We start from the raw sequence: 24,567 nt of genomic DNA, 5'->3' as shown, positions 1-24,567 counted from the left end.
CAAATGGTTTTAAAAATGTTCAACCACGAAAACAAATAAACAACAGTAAAAAACGCAACTGTAAAAACTAATTAATCAATATGAAACAATATAAAGCTAGCCGAACTCTGGTGCTCCGTGAGGATAAGAAGTTCTTGTGGCACCCGTCGTGTACGTACATGTAGCTCATAATAAGTAACATTAACAAATGTTTCCCAAGGGCAAACAACAATAAAATTCAGAAATGGTGAAAGATACTAGTACTCAATAAAAAAGATGTAACATCAAAACTTAAAACCTCAAAACAATGAATGATAAGAGGACCAGTGTTTCTATTTCTTTTATTCTATTTTGTGTAAATTTTCGATTAAAAGTTTTACAATATAGCTGCTCATTTTGATTTTTTCGGGATAATATTCATTTGGTCATTTTTCTCTGTACCTCAGAACAAACTTGTAAAACAAACATTAGCAAATTATAGACTATAATATAGTATACATGTATATGTATATGTTACAGGTTTGTTTGATTCTTGTCGACTAAGATCTAGTAGGTGTATGCAAAGTGAACTCCTCTCCAAGTTTTTTGATTGGTTTTGAAAAGGGTATACTGCAAATAAGAATGGTTGGTGTATCATGTGCATCCTTAGCTTGAAATTTTAAATGTTATGGCATTGCTTTCTTACTCTAAAGTGTATTGTCATTATGTGTTCTCTTTTCAACATAAGATTAAAGTGCCATTCTTTTTTCTCTCTTTTTTTTTATCTTATCTAAAAACACTTTGAACTTAATAATATGCGACAAACATAATGACTTGTTCGTTCTTCATTTATGTTTGTGAAAGGATATTTTCATGTATGATCTCTAAACGATGTCTTACCCATAAACAATGATTTCAAGAATAATGAAATTCCAAGGATTGTTTAGGTTTCATATTGCCATTAGGATTAGAATTACTAAGATTGGTTTTGGTAAAAAGAAATATATGATTCAGGTGTATTGATATACCAGTTTAATTTTAACACAAAAAAAGTATGTAATTGATCTCGTAAACTTATTCTTGTTTTACTTTCAGCTACAAGTACATCAACATAATTTGGTTCTGTTCCAATTGGTTCGCAATGAGTAACTCGTGTTATAATCCATTCATTTATGGTCTCCTCAATGTAAGTAACTCGTGTTATAATCCATTCATTTATGGTCTCCTCAATGTAAGTAGAAAATAAATCGATATAATGTGCCACACTTTGAAGTTTGTTTGTGCCAACGTTTAAAGGTTATAAATTAATAGAAAAATATCGAACAATTTTTGAGTATCATCTTTATAGCTGTAAATTTCTCTGTAAAAGCAATTTATCGTAAACTGCTATACTAGTGTGTAACTTAAAGGCTTAATTACACATTAAGAATCACCTTTGAAAAATAAACCAAGACATTAAAGACAAAGCAAAGAATAACAGACAATAAAATTATCATGGGATATAACGAAAAACGTCGAATAGACAAAACTAAAGACTAACAAACACGAACACCAAAGAGAAAAACCCGATATCGGTGAAAAGTTTCATTCATTGATAGCACAATCGATGTTATGTAATACTTCAAGACTGCAACGCACAAACTTAAGGCTAATGATTTCAAATGTTTCTACAAGGATACCATTGATTAGGTATTGATGCTTTCGTTCGAACAGTTAGATCTGAAACTTATTTTTCAAAAACATCTTTTAAAAATTATTACGTTCAATAAAATCAGCTATCCGATTATTTGTATATACTTTATATGCCTTGCCAGTAATTCCAATTGAATCCAGATACCAGATTCACTTCAACTGGATTCTCCATTACTGGGAATCATTTTTTTGAATATGTGACAACTGACCTTGACATTTGGTCATTTGGTATTATTCGATTAGAGCCTGGACACCAGACGCAATTCGTCTTTTATAACAACTAAACATAAGTAGAAACTAATTGACCTCTCTTCAAATTACAAATATTTGACAAAGTAATAATAGAAAATAATGGAAGGATAGTATTGATATATAACTTTAGTAATAAGGCCATTCATCAAAAAAATATTTGTGCCCATCAGACAAGAAGTTTGGAGAAAGACGAATGAAATGTTTAGGTTCATTAACTTGACGAAGGAGTGCTTGATTAACAATAACAAAAATCTGAACAATCAAAGCGATCACGTGGTTTATCCGTTACGTTGACGTGGAATATAGTTAATAGCTCAGAAAAGGCTATTAAAACTATTTTCCTATGTCTAGAAATGTAACATAGTAAAATCAATCTAGTTACCAATGCAAATTGTTATACTAGTATATTGTTCTCAAAACAATTTCCAGTAAATTAAACTATTCTTAGTATTTATCATTCAGAAAATCCAAGTTATCTAACCTTAATTCAATTGCTTCACCAAATAACATTAGACGTTCGCTCCATTCATCACCGCACCAGATGAAGTTTGATAAGATTAGTCTCAAGTATTTCATAAGACAAGAATATCTCATAGTTATAGCGTCCTACCAAGTAAATTCACTTATAAAAGAGTACAATTAAACAGACACTATCAAAGATACCGCTTTTCTACAAGTTCAACCCCCTTTTACCATTATTAAGGATTTTAACTCATTAATCTGAAATATTTTTATTGCTGACTGTGCAGTTTAAACACCTTATCATTGTTCCTTAAAATCGTCTAATCCTAAAATGGATAATTTGGTGTTTTTGAAATGCAAAACAATGGAGAAACTGATTCTACATTACACCAGAATTGACAATTATATATTTTTTTCTTAAACTTGTAAGTTCTGATTCCATTGCATTATCAATGTAACATACACCACATGGTACTGCTTTAAATGAGGAAATATAATCAATTATATGTTATGAAAGGCTTTTTTAAACCTTCAATGACATTAAGCTTTTCTTTCGATTCATTCAGAGTTAAATAAGTGCTAATATATAATACCCATCCTGACATTTACGTAACCATTTTAATTGCTTGAATTATATTTCAAATAACGTTTTTTTTTTCCATTTTGATAGGGAGTCTAAAAGCTTGAAGATTTGTTTGGTACAGCATTCAATAAATCATGTATTAACTGTCAACTTCCTTATCGATATGAACATGAAGTGTTAGTGTTAGGACATAGGCCTTGCTGTGCAAACTCCATTTATAGTTTTGAAAATTCTGAAAAATCAAAAGTAGTAGCTCAAAATATCTTAAAAAAACACAATTTTCTTTTATATCACGACAAAAAACACATAAATAGAAAAAACTCATGAACATCATAAAAAGGAAAGTAAAAAAATGTGCGGTTGTCAAAAGAAAAGTCTGAGACGCATAACATAACAGGCACAGCATCCTTGATATGAACAACTCGAGGTTTTACGAAATTTCTTCTACTTTTTATGATGAGGAAATAAATGCGTTTCTATCTCGTCTTTCTATTAAAACAACACTGAATGACTGTTTATAGGTAGAATTTTTTAAAGTATTTTTGTTTTGTTTCAGGATAAATTTAAACGAGCATTTCGACGAATATTTTGGAAATGTTGTCGAAAACTGTACAAAGACCACGATTTTCCTGATTTCTCTGATGACATGACTATACGGACGAGTTTCATACACAACGGGAAATATAGGACATCGATGAATGGGTCAATGTATTCTAGACATCACCGGAGATCGACAAAGTTATCGATAGAAAATGTCGACCCTGCGATGGTCTGACTATCAATGATGCAAATAAACAACAACGGGCCAACTGATATTGATACGACCAAAAGCCAATAGTGGCAAGAATTGATTTGGATGATGGACATAAGTAGCCCATCTTGATAGAAGTTTAAAGGCATTAAACTTATTTGACAATCGAGAACGACGGTTGAATGATAACCGAGCCAGAAGATCAATCTGAAAGTTCACCTTCCTGTAAATAAATAACACCCACTATATATTAGACTAACAATGTAGGTTTTGAAATTCTATGAGAATGATTTGATCATCAATGCATACCAACGGAGCCAGTATTTCTCTGGGTTAATGAAAGCAAACCCTTTTTGTGTGTTATTACATTGAACCTAGAAATTAACAACAGAACAAATATACTGTAAAATTTATAAATGTTTATAACAGGTCATCAGCTTGGAGCTCATCACCATCAAAGAGTTTTAATTCACATGTATTCTTTTGCACCCTATTTCATTTCAGCATACATTTAAATATATATAATAAATAACAAAAACTTTGAATTTAGCATTTGATGTAGAGGGTATGCCATATCAACTGCTAAATACAGTATGCTTTAATGACATCGAAACACACTTTATTTGTTTCATTCATTTATTCAATTATTATACACCATACATTTAGCTGTCCACACCACATCTTATTCCAACCTTATAATAAGACAACCAACGACAATAATATTTGTGTCATTTTAGTAGGGTTGTCTATATGAATTGGATTTTGAAAGGAAAAAAAATTCACTTGAAGAATAATGATATTCACCGCGGTACACATCGCAAGCTTTCATATGAACAATCATTGCAAAATAGTTTACGTACAGTTTGTCTGGGTAAATACATTGATAACAATCAGAGAGTAAACAATTGCTGTCATTTGTTTCGGTAAATATATGATTGAGTTGACTTTAAACAAAAAAAGTTATTTATTTCGGGGTTTTTTTCTTCAATAAAACCACATATTTATTTCCCCAAAACACAATAACTGTTTACTATCTCATTCCACTCTGTTTGCAGGAATAAAGGTATTTTGAAAATTTATGATAAATCATTATCTGTAATGTGTCAAATTCTAACTGGCCTTTCCTCCATGCAACAAAAGAAATAGATATACATCCGGGTTCTGTCCGCAAAATGCTAAAACTAACCTACTGATAACCTTCCAATTGTAAAAGAGGGACGAAAGATACCAGGGGGAAGAGTCAAACTCATAGAATAAACTGACAACGCCATGGCTAAAAAGAAAAAGAAAAACAGACAAATGATGGTACAGAAGACACAACATAGAAAACTAAAGACTAAGCAACACGAACCCCGACAAAAACTGGGAGTGCAGTGTACGGTTAGCATGAAACATGCATTCGACGAGGCCTGGTAATTATAAAGAAGAGGGAGATCAAAGACCTAAGTTAATGAGAGAGCAACTAAATCAATAATACTAATGGACCAAACATGTTAAAACATATGGTCTAGATAGATGGAGGCAGAGGTTTTGTGTCGTTAAAATGGATTACCCGACGATATTTTGTGCCTGTACCAAGTCAGTTGGTTGTTGTTGCTGGTTGCTGTCTGTCATTATTATTTTTTGTTATTGATTGAATTTACATATCAGGTTGTTTTTTTATCTGGAATTATTAACGTCTCACCATGAAAATAAACAAATAAACATATAAACTCGGATGGAGAGTTGTCTCGTTGGCACTCATACCACATCTTCAATCATATATTTCTATAATTGTGATATCAGTTTTAGCCTGCGCGGTATCTAGAAAACCTGTACAATTATACAATAAAAGTTCAGGAAAACCTTCAAAGTTTCAATTAATTATGACATAAAATTGAGAAAATAAATTGGGAATTCGTCAAAGAGACAGAAACCCGACAAAAAAGAGCAGACACCAGCCGAATGCCACTATGGGTCTAGAGCAGTACTGAAACATTTGATACAGTCGTAGTTATCCGCAGTGACTTAAGTAAAATGTAGGACTATTAATCGACTGTTATAAGATATGCCGTATAAGTTTATTCCGATTATGCGGGTTTCAGGGCCAAATAGATTCAAAACATGATTTATATAAGTATCAAATCAATGTTTGAAATTTTTAATTTACTGAAATCTGAACACATTCTATGAAATATTTCAGAAGTTCCACCGTCGCACAGTCTTCATGGCAAATCGCTGATTACATGATGTTTCTGAAATGATAAAATTGCATGCTACAGAAGAACCAGTGACACTTTTCAGATACATTATGTATTTCGTGTTGAAATATTTTTGACATGGCCTTTAATTTATACACAACAGATAAAAAATACTGTGGAAACTCACAGTCTATTCTGTGTAGTATAAGTATTTGTATCCATCTGATGAGTTAAGCCTTTTTCAACTGATTTTGAATTCGTTGTTATGTTGTACTGTTACACGACTGTCTGTGAGTCAGCGGTTGTCGTTTGTTTATGTGTAACATATTTGTTTTTCGTTCATTTTTTGTATATAAGTTAGACCGTTAGTTTTCTCGTTTGACTTGTTTTACATTGTCATTTCGGGGCCTTTTATAGCTGACTATGCGGTATGGGCTTTGTTCATTTTTGAAGACCATACTGTGACCACTAGTTTTTAATTCCTGTGTCATTTGGTCTCTAGTGGAGAGTTGTCTCATTGGCAATCATACCACATCTTCTTTTATATATGTACCACCAAATTTTCTCTGAATATATGTATTTTATCTGTTAATTCTACCACAGAGTTTTATGAGTAATAGGTTGAAATGTTTGGTTTCATATTCAGTAACCTGTAGAACAGTGTGGGGTTTTGTAAAAAAAAAAAAAAAAAAAAAAAAAAACACTCAGTCTATATAAAAATATCTTTCCGTTTCCGTTTCCGCCGTTTAGCAACACCCCACGATATAATGGTTTCCTTCTTTTTTCCAGTTACTCTTTTTAATTTAAGTGTATTACATAGGTACTGAGTTTTTGCATCAGTCACTGAGCTATAGCAAGAGTATGTCTTAATAAGATTTATTACTCAAAAGAGGACTCAAACTATGAATATGTCTTGGATCTGTACGGTTTCTAAGTCTTGTATATGTATAGTATTCCGTCTTGTATTAATAATTCAATATATGAGAAAATGCATAGTTATTCGTTTTCTTTTTTTCCGTTTTCTAGTCGCATTTATACACCATACCTATGTATAAAATGTATAAATGTTTCAGCAGAAACTCTGGTCTTTGTTAGAAAGAGAAAATTTCTCCAGAGTTATGTTGATTTCAGCGACTGTTTTGATAGTCAATTTCAAAAGAAAAAAGAAAAGAATTTGATTTAATTTGTAATGGTTTTCTGTTTGTCCTCCTGGCTTGTAACCCATACATACTTCATGTTTTCTGTATGTTTTTATTTTTACCATTGTTAGTTGTATCTGCATGTATAGTTCGTATATTGAAAGTTATGGTGCGTTTTATTCTTATATTTTTAGTGTATCTCTGTACCGAATATTATACATTGGCTGTTTCAGAATAAAGATATAAATATCTATTAGATTTGGACCTAAGAGGAGTTTTGTTTATATATATTTATTATTTTAGTAACATACTTTTAAATTTCATCCGTAGAAATTCCCTCTGTGCATTGGAGGTGGACCAGAAAGGAAATTAGGATAGTAAAAAGTAGCAGGTTGCTGGAAACCTCCTCCTCCTCCTCCGCCTAAAAAGTTACCACCACCGAGTAACCGACCTAAAACTAATGCACTTATGATTTGTGCATCAATAACCTGTACACAGAACAATGTTAAAACCAACGCAGTGCATAAAAACTTCATCATCTTGTAATTGTCTGTAAAAGAAAAAAAAATGAAAAAGCAATCCAGTGGAATTAGATAGGTTTAGATTTCAAATCTTCAATTGTCATATCTTTCTAATTTTTCACTGATTACCACAAAATAGTTATTAAATCTGAAACATACCCATGAATGGATTATTAAAGATAAAGAATGGATGGTAAATATTAAGGTAGAATTTATAATTATAAGCATGAATTATGAAGACGTATGAATTATTTAAAGTCAGTTTTTGGTATATATGTAGGACTCCGAGATGCGATTGGGACGCTGAAGTTCGATGGTCTACGCCGAATTTCTATGGTCCGGACGCTAATGTGCGATGGTCTATTTGACGCATGCTCGCTATTTCAAAATATACAGACGTGGAAATATCATGAGAAATATATTTTTAGTCATTAGTATAAAAATAACATTCATTATTGTGTATGGCTGTCCCTAATTAGAGTTGCATACTAAATGAGAGATCGACTTCTTTGATTTTCTACATGCAGACATAATTGTGCAACCTCTTTTGATCTCTCATGCGTTCCTCGTTTATTGTAATATTATTATGAAGAGAATCTGTCTACGGACTTGTATGTTTTATTGAATGGTACGCTCCATCGAAAGTGAAACAGAACCTTTTGTAGATAATTTTCGAAAAAAAATCCCTGCAGAGGTCAACTTTCTCCTATAGATATATCCACCAATTCTCCCCGTTTCCCGTGGTATTTAAAGTTTATAATAAAATTAAGAATAGAAAAGGGGAATATGTCGAATAGACAACAACTCGACCATCATCGATCCTAGGCGTAGCTTTAATATCCATTTTACTGATTTAGCCTAATTTGTTTCCAATTTATGTACTCGCTATAAAAATTCACTCCGCTACCTTAACAAATCATATGTATATAGATAATGCGATTATTTGAAAACTCTTGTATTTTATTTCATGGTAATTTTGATCATGTTTGTTAAGCGCTTTTGTAATAATGTGGTAGGGTTTTGTTGTCATTGCCTGAAAGGCCAGAACATGTACAAAGGAAATGTTTGTCGTTATTTTAACAAAAATTCACCTAAAGCCTCCCAACTAGATAATTATATTTTAAATTGACTATCCCCATACCCCTTTCGGTCTACTTGATTTAATTTACCATCCATATGAAATACCAAATCATCGTAGTCAAATCGTTTTTGAATTTTTCAGGAATACCTCTTATTTCTAATTCTTACTCATCAAACACGAAAATACGGAAATGGTTATACTTCAAGCGTACCTGCAGACTGTAACATTAAAGTCACCATTCAAAATCAATTTCAACGCAATAATACTTAGATCTTTTTTAATGTTTTCTTTATATTCAAGCATGTATTGGAATTTAAACTTCTTATTGAAACTGTTCATTACGTTTGCGCACATTACCATTACATTTGCGCGAAAAAATCATTACGATTGCGCGCAGCTTTTAATTACAATTGCGCGAATTTATTTGACACGTAAATACAAGTTATAATACTAGTAATTATTTATTTTGTACATGAAGAACAAGTTCAATTAGTCCAAGTCCAGTGTTCACTAAAAAAAGGCTACATTGCGAATTTCAGCAGGATAGGTCCGTTTTATCATACACAATAAAAAATAGTGGCAAGAAAACACATAATACATGGATGTGCATAATAATAATAAAACTGCTCATTATAGTGAACATGAAATGATTCTGCCCGTTTATAGAACGCCTGGATTCTGCTGATACTAGTGATGGCCCAAAGACTTGAAGGAAATATGGACTCGATGTTCGTGACTTGACACAACTTTAGAGCAAGCTAACTTAAAGTATTTAATTACTTATTCAAATACTTGTAAAATCATGCGCGCAAATGTAATGAAAAGCTGTGCGCAAGCGTAAAAATATTTAATCCTCAAATGCGCGCAAACGTAATGCGCCCTATTGAAACGGGCTACTAGTATTATTTCAACTTGGAAATATTCTTAATTATGGAATTTGCATAATTTCTTGTGCTTGAAATTTTTAATAGATTCCACGTTTATTCTGTATGTTAATGTTCTGTGCGGCGCACAACACTTTCTATTACCATGGAAGAATATAATACTTCCATGCTATTACAAAGAAGATAGTACATTTTCAATAGAATGTACTGTGCGGCGCACAACAATATCTATACAAAATAACATTGTATGGAAAGAGTTACATTACAATACAGAATAAACATGGACTGTATTAAAAATTTCAAGCACAAAACATTATGCAAAATCCATCATCAAAAATGATTCCAAGTTGAAATAACAGAAGAAACATAACAGCACTTACCGTCACTGAAACTGTGTAAAATTATTAACATATACAAGAAATATTTGTTTTATAACTTACAAATCATAAAAAAGTAAACAAATATCGTTGACCATTGGCGAAAATAATTGCCTTTGTGTCATTATTGATTGGTTTTATTTCCACAAGCGTCCGACAACTATAATTTTAATGGACATCTTGTCACTGGTCTTTCTAAAATTAATGTATGAAGTATGTAAATGATTGCATACTTTTATTTTCTGAACACTCCCTTATAGTTCAACTAAAAATCGTTTCAAAACTAAAAGAAGCAAAAATTTAAGTGTACCACCCATATATACCACCCATCATTTGACGGATATTCCTAATACTTTGAATTCATTTGAATTCGTTCGCTTACACTGAAACAGTTACATTTATAAAAGATGACCACAGCCACAAGGTCATTTTGTAAATCAGGGAAGATATGCATAAAAATACTTTAGTTAAGATTTGTTCTACATGTCCTACGATCAATTCTTACTACGAATGGATATCTTAAGTAGTTTTGTGCATATCAGCCCTGTCCTCTACCGTTATTGATGTAGAATGACAAAGAAGTCAGAAAAGTGAAAAAAAATATAAAGGCATTTTCATTGTGAAAGTTACTTAATTTTTTTATCCATTAAAAACAATATACCTGTGTTTAATGTTTTCCATAATATAATAATGAAAAAAAAAGAATAGTTACTACCTATAAGCATCTCTGAATTGAAGAATTTCTTGAGATACGAAAAATTTATAATTGCTTTTAGGCTTCATTATGACGTTAATTTCATAATAAAACATCGTGCAAAAACATGACTTCTTTTTTTTGGAAGGAATATCATATTTATGTATCGTTATTCTTGTACATGCTCTGTCACAGGAACAAATGTCAAACTTCTGATAGGCTTGTTGAATAATACATGTGACAGTTTTATCTATTTTATAGACAGGCATGAAAACTAAATGATTATTTTCTTGGAGGATTTTCCTCTTTTACATCACCATTCTTGAATAAAATGTAGTCCTATGTTGACACATAGAGTGTAGGACAACATTATTACATTTCATCAGGCAAAGTTTTCTAGGCTGGATTTCAGTAAATGAGAGCATTCTAGACATGTGTTACTGTAATATGAATATAGAAGTACTTTTTCAAAATATAGATGTTGAGTAGCTCATTTAAGAATTGAAACAGAAAGGTATGAAAGTAACTAGATATAAGAAGATGTGGTGTGAGTGCCAAATGAGACACTTTTATCATTTTATGTGTAATGATTAGATTGGAGATGAGAAACATGTTTCATTAGCAAGCCCATTATATGCAGATTTTCGTAGTTGTTTATTTATTGAAGCATTAAAATGTACTGAAGATATTTATAATTTATAGAATGATGACAAATCTTTATATTTATTTAAAAAGTAACGAGTGTTATGATCTGGTTGCTTAGACCTGCCTGATTAAATATTTCAATAAGACGTCTTTAACTTTCCAATAGGTGAATTTTGTATCCGTGTTGAAGGCTTCACTGTGACTATAAGATGAAGAACAGCAGTAGGGGCGCTTTTCCTTTGCTTTTTGTGTGTTTTTGTTGTTGTGCATGTGCTGTGCATTTGACATTGATGGATATCTCATATCTTTGTTTTTCCCCTGAAATATCATTTTATGTTCTTCGATTGAATTTATCTCACATAATGATATGTAATATAGTAATTTTAAGAATAATTATTTTTTTACAGTTTTTCATAATTCTTTTGAGAATGACACTTGTACGTTATCTATGGAGAATGTGTGTTATATATTGGGTATTATATAATAAAATATTGAATCTTAATCCGTAGGTTTATCATTACTGTTTGTACTTATATTTTTGTTTATATTATTATACTCTTATATGAAATTAAGTGCTTTTCATGTACTGATAACTATTGGTTGTTTTTTTTAAATTCTATTTGTAGACCACTGACTACAGTGAGTCGGAATTGAGATAGAATGAAATTCAAAACAGTGTGGCTGTTGCCATTGATTGACACATTAAATTCATTCATTGACTGGGACAATTTAGGTGAACGTTTGTATATAACGACCACCGCTCACTATGTACTTTTTAAAGACACTTAAACTATGGGGTCACCAAAGGTTCTCAACACCTTAATAAAGTAATTCGAAAAATTAATCAGAAATAACACGATGTTTTGATTTATATCAATTATATAAGTCAAAAGATAAAGGTTATTCCTGATTAATTTTTCGAATAATTTTATAATTAAAGGCGTTAAGAAACCTTTGGTGACCCCACAGTTTAAATAGACAATAGACAATAGACAATAGACAATAGACAATAGACAATAGGCAATATTTTATTCGCACAAACACATTTACATTAAATGGTTATGGCATACAAAATTAAGACAATAAACTGACAATTATAGTTAAATTGATTATAATTATATTAGAGTGACAGTGGTATTCACAGCAAAGAAGAATGTCTATCGTAGGTACGTCGTGAACAGTGGTCGTTACAGACAAACGTTCACGTAAATTGTCCCAGTCAATGGATGAATTTAATGTGTTAATCAATGGCCACAGCCACACTGTTTTGAATTCCATTCTATATAAACAATACTAGTTTAATCGAGAAACATGTTCAAGCGGCTGTTCTTTGTCATCTTCGTCTGGAGTGATAGAGTATATTAGACTCGATTGTAGACAACCGGTATGTTGACCTCTGGGTCTCTCTTGGGTCGTTTTGTTGCTGTCAAAAACCTGCTTCTGTTCATGATTATTCCTACTGAAATGGTATCAAGGTTCTACTTGAATAACGTGTACCTCAACTGGTACACGAACTTATACTATTTGTAAATATAAACATAGTAATAACTTAATAAAATCAGTCCTAAATCTCCGAACGATTGCATAAGCTGTTTTAAATAAACACTTCACTGCGGTTGATGCATAAAAGGAGAGACAAATGAATCTATTCACTTTTCCAGTTTGTGTGTAATATTTCCGTTTACAGAGAAATCGTTCTTTTTGGTAATTTTATCTATATTATTAAATACACACTTCCTTCCGTATTATGTACAGGAAAAATTTAATCATATTGAAAAGGATAAAATATATTATATTATATTTAAAATCAAAACGGATATCGAAATTTATGTGTTAATATTATATAGTTTGTTTCAGAACTTAAATGAACTTTGGAATGTAAGGATATGATAAGAGACATTTTATTTCAGTGCGGGCTTTGTATAAATTGTTAAAATGACGAGATGGATGTTATTATTCTTTATATGTCACTATTCAGCTTCAGGTGAAAATGATCCAGTTTGTGCAGCTGATAGCTTCTGCTCACAGGTATTTTTCTTACCTAATACACTCATTATTAAAATAAATGTAGACACCGCAACAATAAAGATCCATTGCATGTTTGATGTAGATCATAATCATCACAAACAGACGGATACAAATATTCTACATTGGTGGCGCTTTTTCATTTAAACCATGAATAATGTAGTTAAATGAAATTGGACACCCTGCATGTATCATGCTAATCAAATCACTGAAAGACTACCCTCCTAAATTATTGAAAACTGTCATTCTGCAAAACATGTAAACATGTTAATAAGATGCACCCATTCCGGCTAACTTACATGGAAATATTATCATTTATCAGCAAAACGTTCAGATCTTTTGCATTTAAACCAGGAAACATGAGATAGTACAACGATTCTTATTGCCATAGAAGTACTAAGGTATCAAATTGATGACACAAAAATAGTCGCAATTAAGATTTCATTCCAAATCCATAACTATATTAACAAAACATCTTCTCAAGTGTTACTGCATCTGGAAAATATTGATTGCTAATTAGACAACTTTTCACAAGAGTTCAAATGACATAGACGTTTACAACAATAGGTCACCGTACGGTCTTCAATAATGACCAAACCCATACTGCAAAGTCAGCTATAAAACTTCCCGAAATGACAAATGTAAAACAAATCTAACAGAACTAACGACCTGATTTATGTACAAAACAATTATCAAAACCAAATATGCTATACTGGTACAGCAACAAACGACAACCAATGAAACCGTCCCCTAAGCTGGGACTGTGGTGTAACAGTACAACATAAGAACAAACTATAATTATCAGTTGAAAAGATCTTAAATCCTCAGATCAATACAAAGCAGAAAACTACGTACAGATTACTGGCTGTGTTAAAGACAGCTAATTATGCATCTTAGCCTATACAATATCAATCAGTACACATCCAACATCGAATGGATTTAGGATCAAGACGTCATTAACAGTAGAAAAAACATGACATTGTACAATGCCAAATTAAAGCTTTCAACCATTGTAGAGCCATGATTGTGCATTATGTATATAATAATAATACTAAAATCAATATTCATACCAATCAAAACAATATTAAAAATATATATTTACAGTGTTGAGTTGGTAACCTTTTAGAATAAGTTTATTTAAAGGATCAATAAGTTAACCCGGGTCGTATCAAGATTTCCTTGCCCGGTAAACCACATCTCCATTAAAGTTGGATGTGCTATCCCGTTTGAAATATGTTTTCTACTGGAACAGTCAAACTTCCAAACCAAATCTGTGTATCTATGGAAGAATTTAGAAAAGGTTTAAAGTCATTCGTGGTTATAAAATCACTTCATAATTCACGACTAAAATAGAGATTAAGTTCATTGAAATCCAAAACGTTATGCGAAGGAGATTGTGGTATATTAATACCGTAAGATGATCGCAATGGAACATTACCGTTCAAATAAGGAATACTAGTATAAACAATAGGGAACAAACAGTTGTCAACGTAGAATGAAAGTGTTCAATAATTTAGGAGGGTGTCTTTCGGCGATTTGACAAAGCATGATAAATGCAGTGCATTTAATGTCATCTAACTACACCTTGGTGTAGGTGTATATACATATTTATTTAATTCTCTCAATTGCTGAATACTTAAGTTTTGAAAAAGGTCAGTGAAGGAATCAAATGATGATTATTTAGATGTAAAAAGCAAGAAAGCGTCAACAGTAGATTACCGCAAAACTAAAAACTCTATTTTGAATATTTCAACCAAGAGGGGAAAAAAACCCACCGAGGTATCAATTGCCCCGACTCAAAAAAGCAAATTAATGCATCGCGATTTTAAGCGCCGCAATAACACCATGTTGACTGATGTGTCCCCATGTAATTACATTTTTACGTATTATTGACTGTTTGTTTTGCTCACACGTTTTGTTGTTAATTTAATGGAATTCTACACTGGAGAAGTAAAAATGTTTGTGTAGGCTCTTTTAGGAAACTCCCTTTTTTGTTTGTAAACAAGCAAATGACTGCAATTGTGATTTTTCTGAGGAAGGAGTTTGAACAGCCAGCAAGAACGGATGTCGCATCTAGGTCAAATATGTCAATTTTCAATTGCAACACATTACAGTCATAATAAATGAACAAGTAACAACATGCGCATCATTTAAGAGTTTGGAAGTGTTCTAAGTTAATGAAATATATCAAATGCATGCCCATTTATCCAAGTATTTAACTGGAATGGACGTTTTTGATATAAACGCCTGGTTACATGTTACAGTATCCTTTCGATTTATCAATTTAAAGGAATAAAAAAATGCATAGGCTTAGCTGTCTTGTAAGTTAACAATTGATTGATTAAGAAATTTGTTTTTAAAGACTTCTTTTCGTACGACTGACTATAGTTATTACACAGATATTCTTTGGCCTATTTCAGATTAGGCTATCATCGCCATCATTTTATTTTGAAGGACACGTGACAACGGTTGGAATGCTAGGGTCTATGATATGTCCACCTCAAGATGAAGAATTCAAATTTAAGCTTTTTGAATGTGACGTGAACAAATGCAAATGTAATGAGTCGTTATTGATATATAACAACTGCTTTTTACGTGAAGAAGACTTTCATGATAAGTTCGATAAATGCACAGACTGTAAAAACTTCGCCAAACAATGTGCTTGTGAGTTGCATAAACTCTATCCTAAATTTCCAAAATGTCATATGCATTCACCAAGAGTTTCGACGACGACTTCAAAACCAAATGTTGGCCTTGCTGTTTTCATTACTAGTTCAATATGTCTCATTGTGGCTACTATAAGGTAAGTTAACAGATGAAATGTATATACAATTCGTCACATATTTGAAAGGAAAACGTTGGGCTTTGCATATGTAATGACCTTAAAATGTCCGTCTCATATTGCTGCCCGGGGCAAACAAGTGATTATTGGTCCTTGTGTCCAGATTCCAAATTACGTGACGTCATTGCGATCTTAACGGCAATACCGGAGAAAATTGACGGTGTTTGTATTGAGAATATTGCTATGATAGCTACTAGTTACAATGTGCAACTAACTAAGGATTTAGCCTCAGTTATACAAAATTATTGATTTTGTGTATTACCATATGTTACAATGCAGTAAACGAACAAAAATATGGAAAATGCATTAAATCTTTTTATACTTTACCTTTTGTTGTTAATCCGATAGTTATAATTGACTTTTTCTCTTTTCTGCAGAACTTAAATATGTGTTAAATAGATTATAATATGTCTTTTTCATATTTACCCTCGGTTAACGCCTCTGGATGATACCAGGGCCAATATGGAAAATGGCATGTTATAATCTATAAATACAACTATTTGAGACATTCTCCATCGGATAATATACACGTGGTTCCACAGAGCTAACACAATAATATATATATAATGCCTTTAAAATTAAGTCCAACAATGTTAGAATTTCAAATTTGCTTAAGCACATGTTTCATTTTCTTTTGTTCTTTGAGAATGTCGTTTAAACTTAATTTTCTGTTTCCTGGTTCCTGGAATTTTCCATTTCTGATTTTCGTTTTAACGCAGTTGCTTCGATAAAACATGTAGTCTGAAGGACGCCTCCGGATGCGGGAATTTCTCGCTGCATTGAAGACCTGTTGGTGACCTTCTCTTGTTATCTGTTCTATGGTCGGGTTGTTGCCTCTTTGACACATTCCTGATTTCCATTCTCAATTTTATTCAACCAATTATAAGATACATTAATATTAATAGCTTGAAACAATACTGACCACATAAACGTATTAATTTGTCTTTTGTGTAAAAATTAATAAAAAAATAGGGATGTATGTTAATGAATTATACATATTATATTGTAGTGTTTACGTTTATAAACAGAGGAGAAGACAGATGCGTCAACTATAAACATAGACACAAAGAAAAGGTTTCACGGAGAACTAACAACATATTCGTGTAACAAAACAAGATAAAATTAATAAATTATAACACACACTTGACATACTTCAATGTTTTTTATTTTTATTTAGGTCTCCCCCGTACCTGACGTAGATATTTTCGAAAACGTGTGTCGCACCATGGAAGTATTATCTATAAGTTTTCTTTCCTTGGTCGAACAAAACCAAACACGCCATTATAGATCGGGTCGAGCGGTAAATTTAAAAGGGGAAGTCCATAAAGAATAACAAAATAAGACATAAATAAAACGGGCCATTTTGTGGTAGATTGTTTTTTTATGGATTTTCAACTGACGAAACTCCATGAAATTTTGATAAAACCAGTAAGTGTATGAACTTTCTTGTCTATAGTATTAAAATGATTTAACACTCCAATTTTGGTTTTCAACTATTTTTTATCACCATTTATATATCTTTTCATGTTTACAAGTACTAATATATCCATGGATTTCAAATGTTTGCGCCCCCCCCCCCCCCAAGGGGGAATAGAAGTATGGCCAGTTGATCTTCTTCCCACCAGTAGTAAAACGTTGCCAAAGTGGGGCGTCCGTTATCCTGGTTCCCGGTACTACGTTCCAGGTATTAGATTATAGCCATATCTCTCAAAACGTTGTGATTGGTTTAAAACGTTCTTAACAATGAAAATTTGACCAATGGCGTAACGTTATTTTCATTTTGGTGTACGAACAATGAGATAACCCATAGTTCTTTAGATTCTGAAAAGGCTAATTGCAGCCACGTCCGGTCAGAATGGAGACGTTAAATCCTATGCCTCGTGTAAAGAGAGTACCACGCTCTTTGAACGTTAAGAACCCTTGCAACAACTCTTTGAGGGGTTCGTAGGTGGCCTGTGTCAAGGCAAAATTTCTGCCCCTTTCCAATATACCCTCATTTTCCAGTGGCAGTCCAAATTTCCCCGACCATCATTCCGGGATGTCCTTTAACAAGACCTAACTATTGTATTTATTGTTATCTTGTTCTCGTCCTGAACATGCATGAAATATTCGTTACTGGACGTTAAGCAACCAGAAATCAATCAATTAGATGTTTGGCCTGGACCGTTCCAGATGAAACTAATCTATATATTGTGGCATTTTCATTTACTCACACTGAGTCGATATCTCTGCTAGTGGACTGCAAGTCCCAGAGGGGTTAAGCAACTCAGTAGTCACTTAATCGGTACTGACATGAATTTAAGCATATCATTGTATTTTTTTAATTTCCCGGTCATGAACTTCGAAATTACTAACTTACAGAAAAAAAACATTTTTTAGGCATAGTTAACCTACACGAATTTTGTTATTTTTCACGAAAACCAGTTCGGTCATATAGCTCACAGTCAAGTTTTCAAAAACTTGTACATCTTCTTAGTTTTTGAATTCTTTAAACTTAGCTTCCTGGTGAAGGTAAATCCAGGAAAGCGATTCGGACGCAAATAAATGATTAAGAGAAATGTTCATTTACTTGCAATGGGGTCCATACTTCTGCTGGTGGACTCTTATTAGTTATTGAGAGTAGCATCAGCTGAAGTAGTCTTTGCTTCGGTACTTCACAGTACAAGCAACGTTTACTTTCGATGGAATTGGCTTTTGTTTTAAGATCTATGTTAGTCATATAAGATTTATTCATCCACGTCTTTCAATCAATATTTTTGGCTTTGAGCATTCCTGATTTGAAGTAAATCCAGAAAAAACGCCTAGAAAGCAACTGATCTATAACGTGTTATTTTCATTTTTGAAGGGTACAGAGCGCAGAAAATATATGTATATATACCAACAATGGCAATATATGGCATCACCCATTTTCTTTTTATTCTACTATAACTTACCTTTATTTATTAATCGCCACACGATGATTTATTCTAATGAAACTATTAATTTAATTAAGAATTTAATAATAAAAAAGATACACAACAGTTACTGTTTTTCTCACATTTTCATTAACAAATGGTTTCTTCTAAATGTCAGATGTACCTGAAAAGAGGAAAATTCAATATACAAATATTTCCATTATCTAAATACAATAGTTGTTTGTATGTTTGTTTGTTTGTTTATTTGTTTGTTTACAATTATAATCATCATGGTACCATCGTTGTCATTTTAATAAGATTTAATTCATTTATGAAATGAACCTCGCTAAGCAGCAAATGTTTATAAATATGTTACTATATTAATATGGCACACTTTTGTTTCTTTACACAAAAGAAAGCAGGATTTTATTTTAACTACTATATTTTTTTTATATAATGAACAGTTAAATTGAAAACGGAAATGGGAAATGTGCCCAAGAGACAACAAACCGACCAAAGAGGTATAGAGTCATGTAGTGATTTCGTTCATATTCTATAATTTCAACAACCGATTGTCTACACATATTTTTTTAAATACAAAGAAAATGTAATTATAAAACAATAAAAATTCTTCTTGCAATCGTTTCTTTTGGTGTTTTGGTACACCAGAACGAACTGAGATAGAAACTTTGTAAACTTTGCAAATTAATTATTTTGCTATCTGCCAAATTATATACGAGTCGGCACAGATATCGCAAAGATCTCCTACATATGTATGAGATGTATATCATCATATATTCTAGGTCTTGTTCAGCAACATTTTAAGAAAATTAGACGCGAATCGTTTGGATATTTCTAATAGGTGTAATACCAACATTGATTTTCCCCTATTAGTCTTTGTTAAATTTGCACTTTTCAAAAAAATGTGCAGAACTTATCTTTGTTTCAAATAAAGAAATACTTGGCATGAGTAAAGTTGTGTCCTGTCCAGTACTATAGAAAAAAAATCACATTGCATTTCATTGCATATAAGAAAATAACCATCAGTGAAAGTTAACCACTCAAATTTCTCCCCATATTTAATCTGTGTACAAGGTTTAGTAACCATGTAACCTCAAGTTTACAAAATATTCTATAGAAAAATAAAAAAAATTAATGGTGCTTTGAAATACCCAAGACATATGTTTATGACACAGAAATGTTTTACTGCAATAAAATGTAGGATTAATTACCAACAACTGTCAAATTCAAGGGAATATTTGGTTTTTTTTTCGACCTAAAAAATACAACCGGATGTGACGTACCATTTGGTGGTATTACACCTAAAGTCTAATATACGAACATATATATCAGCAACAATGGCACTTGCATTAAAGTAAATAATGATTGGTACTTACAGCACCGATAAACTGTCTAAATTTATTTATCTATCCAAATCGACCAAATCCAGGTTGAAACTGTGGGTAGTAGAAAGGTGGTGAGTATACTGGGGGTGGCGGAAGTGACTGAAATCGGTTGAACAAACCACCTAAAAATAGTCCTCCTAAAAACGGTGCAAAATTCTGTGATTCAACATGATGGCTTGCTGAAATTAGGAGCAAAAGAACGAATATGCATCGAACATTCATCTTGTATTTATATAAGCCTGAAAAGAAATAAGAGGAGTAGTTAATTGATAAATAGATATTTACGATAACTACCTCCGGCGAAATCAGAATCAGAGTAAGAATAGGCCGATAGGTACATTATCTACGTAAAAAAAATATCTTCATCCTAATTTATATAACCATGCTCAATTTCTGTGTCGGAATGAGGTTTAATAAGGATATGAATACAAAAAATACAATGTAATCTGAATGAAAGTTTCGATTTCTATGTGGAATCATGTCAGAACTTAAAGCCAGTTGAAGTTTTTGTAACAACCTTTAAATAAATAAATAATTTTTTTATGAATAAGATAAGTCATCTTTTGTATAATGTTTTTCATTATGATTATTTTAAGATCATCCCGTATTTTCCAGTGTTATTCTTATTTGAACTCGGAGTTGGTTCCGGGTCATACTTTTTGTTAATTTTTATTAATCACACACTTATTTTATAAAATTTTAAGTAATAATAAGAAACTTATATTGACGGCTGTAAAACAAATCGCACTACTCCTTGTGTGCATATTTCAGCTACATTTATGTGTATTATAATTTTAAGAATCACATTGTGCTATTTAAATGTGTAGTGTTCAAATTTTTAAAATATGTTTCCCTATTAAATATCCTTTTCACAGTCTAAAATGTTAAGCAAGAAATAATAAGAGAATTAATTTTCGATAGTTCGTTCAAAAAAATATGCTAATTCAAATATTTCAGTCTTGATACTTACAGAAGTATGTAAATACAGCTTGGTTTCGTCTCTAGTTCTGTGGGATCTGCTTACTAAAATAGTACTTTATAGTAGTTGTACTGCTATGTTTATTGCCCACCTACGTCCCATGTTTGTTGTTCTATCTTGTCAATTGTTATGTAAAAATATTATTGTCCGTGTTTACCTTGTTATTGCCTAGAGTATACGTAATCGTATAACAACTCATTGAATAGACCTGAGAAATTCGAATAAGTAAGATTGTTCATTCACTTGTTGTTAGATATGTTATGACGCCTATGCCAAGTCAGGAATATGATAGTTTTTTTCCATTCGTTTAATGTTTTTGAACTTTATATTTTGCCATTTGGTAAAGATCTTTTCGTTTTGGTTTCTATTTGGAGTTCGGTAATTTTGTTATTTTGTGTTTTATTACCTAATTGTTTATTTTATATTCGTAGATCTATGTAATCTAATAAAAGAGAAATGTTGTATACCTCTATAAAAGTTCATGTCTTTGTGTATTCTTCTTTAGATTTAGACTGCTAGGGAATATTTTTTGAAAGATTACTAATGAGACACCTATCCACCACCATTCAAATAAAGTGGATGTAAGCAATTTTAAGATACCGTATTATCTTCAACAATGAGAAAACCCCATACCGCATAGTCGGGAATAAAAGGCACCGACTTGAAAAATGTGAAACAATGTATTTTATAGTGAAAACTAACCGACTAAATCATAACAAAATAATTTACGAAAAACAAATATGACAGGCACGAAACGAGGTGAACCATATTTGAAGGCACCACACCTCCCATAAACATTGGAAAAGGTTGTAACACAAGATACAAACTACTTAAACCATTAACAAAAGTAAAAATATGAAAAACAGCAATAAACGACAACTTAATTACAGGCTCCTGACTCAAGTTGAGACAGGCACATATTAAATGCCGATGGGTTTAACATGTTGCTGGAGCCTAGTGTAATAATACACCATAAGAACATTAAGGTGGTATGGGTGTCTTCCTCCATCTTGGATTGTAAAAAACAGAGAACCAAAGGTCCAGATTTTCTATCGAGTTAGCAAAATTTGATGCAGGAATGCAGATATTTAATGTGAATTTTCATTTAAAAGAACCAATTTATAAGAATATAACTTATCAATATTAATATTTTTGCAAATGTTGATTATTTTTGGTTGTTTTAACAAAAATTTAAATTGGTATTTTAAGGGGAGGTAACTCTAAAACAGTGCATTTTCTGAAGGATTCTACATGGAATTTTCCTATTTTGTATTTTAGCCAAAAAAAACGTACGGTGACCCTATCTTTTCTTTTGATATTCTCAAAGCATTGTCTGAAAGCTATCTTTTCCTTAAGTATTTAACAATTCTATCATTTTGTTTAGTTTCTAATTACAAAATGGTGTTTTTTCCTGTATAGTCCATACAAAATTTGTCATTTTGTCACGCCCTGTAGCTTGAGAAAATGCATGGTGACCTATCATTTTTATTATATTTTTCAACATATATCAATAGATACTACATTTTGGCAAAGTATGAACAAATTCTATCATTTTTATTTTAGACTCCCATACCACCTTCAAGCGATTGACTCATCATAACAAAAACAAAAACACACTTCGAACGTGTCAGGAAATTTAAACATTTTTCACAACAAAAACACTTAGAATAGACCTGACAGTACTTGCAGATAGTTCTAGGCCAAAAACAGCTAATGTGAAACACTAAAATATCAATCAGAACACATCCAGCATCAAATGGATTTGAGAGTCAGAAAAAATATCACCTTGTGAATGTGAGTATATGTATGTATAATTCTTGGTTTTTTTTTTTATCGAAGTTCATTTGTATGTTTTTGACTTTAGTACGACGTCCATTTTCACCGACCAAGTACATTTTTATTTAGGGGCCAGCTGAGGCCAACCTCCCGGTGCTGGATTTTCTCGCTGCATTGAAGACCCATTGGTGGCCTTTGGTTGGGTTGTTGTTTCTTTGACATATTCCCGATTCCCATTCTCCATTTGAACAATAATACTTAGTGTGGTTTAGAAATGTTTCGTCCCCGAGGTTACCACCAGCCTAGTAGTCAACACTTCGGTGTTGACATGAATATCAATAATGTGGTCATTTTTATAAATTTCCTGTTTACAAAACTTTGAATTTTTCGAAAAACTAAGGATTTTCTTATCCCAGGCATAGATTACCAGATTACCTTTATAGCCGTATTTGGCACAACTTTTTAGAATTTTGGATCCTCAATGCTCTTCAACTTTGTACTTGTTTGGCTTTATAAATATTTTGATATGAGCGTCACTGATAAGTCTTATGTAGACGAAACGCGCGTCTGGCGTACTAAATTATAATTCTGGTACCTTTGATAACTATTTACACCACTGGGTCGATGCCACTGCTGGTGGACGTTTTGTCCCCGAGGGTATAACCAGCCCAGTAGTCAACACTTCGATGTTGACATGAATATCAATAATGTGGTCATTTTTATAAATTTCCTATTTACAAAACTTTGAATTTTTCGAAATCTAAGGATTTTCTTATCCCAGGCATAGATTACCTTAGCCGTATTTGGCACAACTTTTTGGAATTTTGGATCCTCAATGCTCTTCAACTTTGTACTTGTTTGGCTTTATAAATATTTTGATATGAGCGTCACTGATGAGTCTTATGTAGACGAAACGCGCGTCTGTTGTACTAAATTATAATCCTGGTACCTTTGATAACTAATTTCATTCATTGATAACTGAATCAATATTAATACCAATAAACACTCTATTGTGTATAGATAGTGTTGTGCGCCGCACAGTACATTCAATTGAAAATGTGCTCTCTTCTATGTAAAAGAAAGTGTTGTGCGCTGCACAGAACATTGAAAAAAAAACAGAATACACATGGACTTAATTAAAAATTTCATTCACAAGAAATTATGCAAATTCCATAATTAAAAATAATTCCAAGTTGAAATAATGGCCTGTTTATTATGGTTTATTATATTTATGTTCTGAATGTATGACACCGACATTTTTAAGCAGGTTTTCCATTCTTCATTACCGTCCCACTTTTAAATCTTATTCTTCCGTGACCTGCATTACATATTTTTTTAATAATTTTTACAGAATCAAACTATCGTTACGTTTTCAATTATTTCATCAAATGATTTTTAAATGTTTAGACATAATTTGGCATGATAG

At 32.0% G+C, this 24,567-nt stretch overlaps 2 protein-coding genes and 2 long non-coding RNA genes across 4 annotated transcripts in view; 2 read left to right on the top strand and 2 right to left on the bottom strand.

The window, feature by feature from the left end:
- The window catches only part of LOC139514961 (neuromedin-K receptor-like), a 46,279-nt gene extending 42,070 nt beyond the window's left edge, over nucleotides 1-4,209 (top strand). The window contains exons 3-4 of the mRNA XM_071304537.1: nucleotides 1,054-1,144; nucleotides 3,504-4,209. Coding sequence (XP_071160638.1) covers nucleotides 1,054-1,144; nucleotides 3,504-3,722 — 310 coding nt within the window. The 3' untranslated portion in view covers nucleotides 3,723-4,209. The remainder of the gene's footprint in view (nucleotides 1-1,053; nucleotides 1,145-3,503) is intronic.
- Nucleotides 4,210-5,805: 1,596 nt separating this feature from the next.
- LOC139514960 (uncharacterized) lies at nucleotides 5,806-9,954 on the bottom strand. Its single transcript, XR_011662772.1, has 3 exons — nucleotides 9,884-9,954; nucleotides 7,329-7,567; nucleotides 5,806-5,932 (listed from the first exon to the last, which is right to left on the bottom strand). It is a non-coding gene; the product is annotated as an uncharacterized lncRNA (long non-coding RNA).
- Nucleotides 9,955-12,932: 2,978 nt separating this feature from the next.
- Nucleotides 12,933-17,233, top strand: LOC139517643 (uncharacterized). Its single transcript, XM_071308918.1, has 3 exons — nucleotides 12,933-13,247; nucleotides 15,665-16,047; nucleotides 17,096-17,233. The coding sequence occupies exons 1-3, from the start codon at nucleotides 13,155-13,157 to the stop codon at nucleotides 17,139-17,141; spliced, it is 522 nt and encodes a 173-aa protein (XP_071165019.1). The 5' UTR covers nucleotides 12,933-13,154; the 3' UTR covers nucleotides 17,142-17,233.
- A 1,831-nt stretch (nucleotides 17,234-19,064) lies between these two features.
- LOC139517645 (uncharacterized) lies at nucleotides 19,065-21,398 on the bottom strand. The gene is made up of 3 exons (XR_011663175.1): nucleotides 21,357-21,398; nucleotides 20,378-20,625; nucleotides 19,065-19,164 (listed from the first exon to the last, which is right to left on the bottom strand). It is a non-coding gene; the product is annotated as an uncharacterized lncRNA (long non-coding RNA).
- Between the last annotated feature and the right edge of the window lie 3,169 nt (nucleotides 21,399-24,567).

This window comes from Mytilus edulis, chromosome 3 (assembly GCF_963676685.1).
Source record: "Mytilus edulis chromosome 3, xbMytEdul2.2, whole genome shotgun sequence".
Classification (NCBI taxonomy): Eukaryota; Metazoa; Mollusca; class Bivalvia; order Mytilida; family Mytilidae; genus Mytilus; species Mytilus edulis.
The sequence above is the reverse complement of the archived record's forward strand: the minus strand, read 5'-3'. Positions and strand labels throughout refer to the sequence as shown.

Bases quoted from the DNA above. Each gene is read 5' to 3' on its own strand.
- LOC139517643 (XM_071308918.1), top strand. From the start codon at position 13,155: ATGACGAGATGGATGTTATTATTCTTTATATGTCACTATTCAGCTTCA. The intron at 13,248-15,664 runs GTATTTTTCTTA...GGCCTATTTCAG, and splicing joins CTGATAGCTTCTGCTCACAG to ATTAGGCTATCATCGCCATC. The intron at 16,048-17,095 runs GTAAGTTAACAG...ATTATATTGTAG, and splicing joins CTCATTGTGGCTACTATAAG to TGTTTACGTTTATAAACAGA.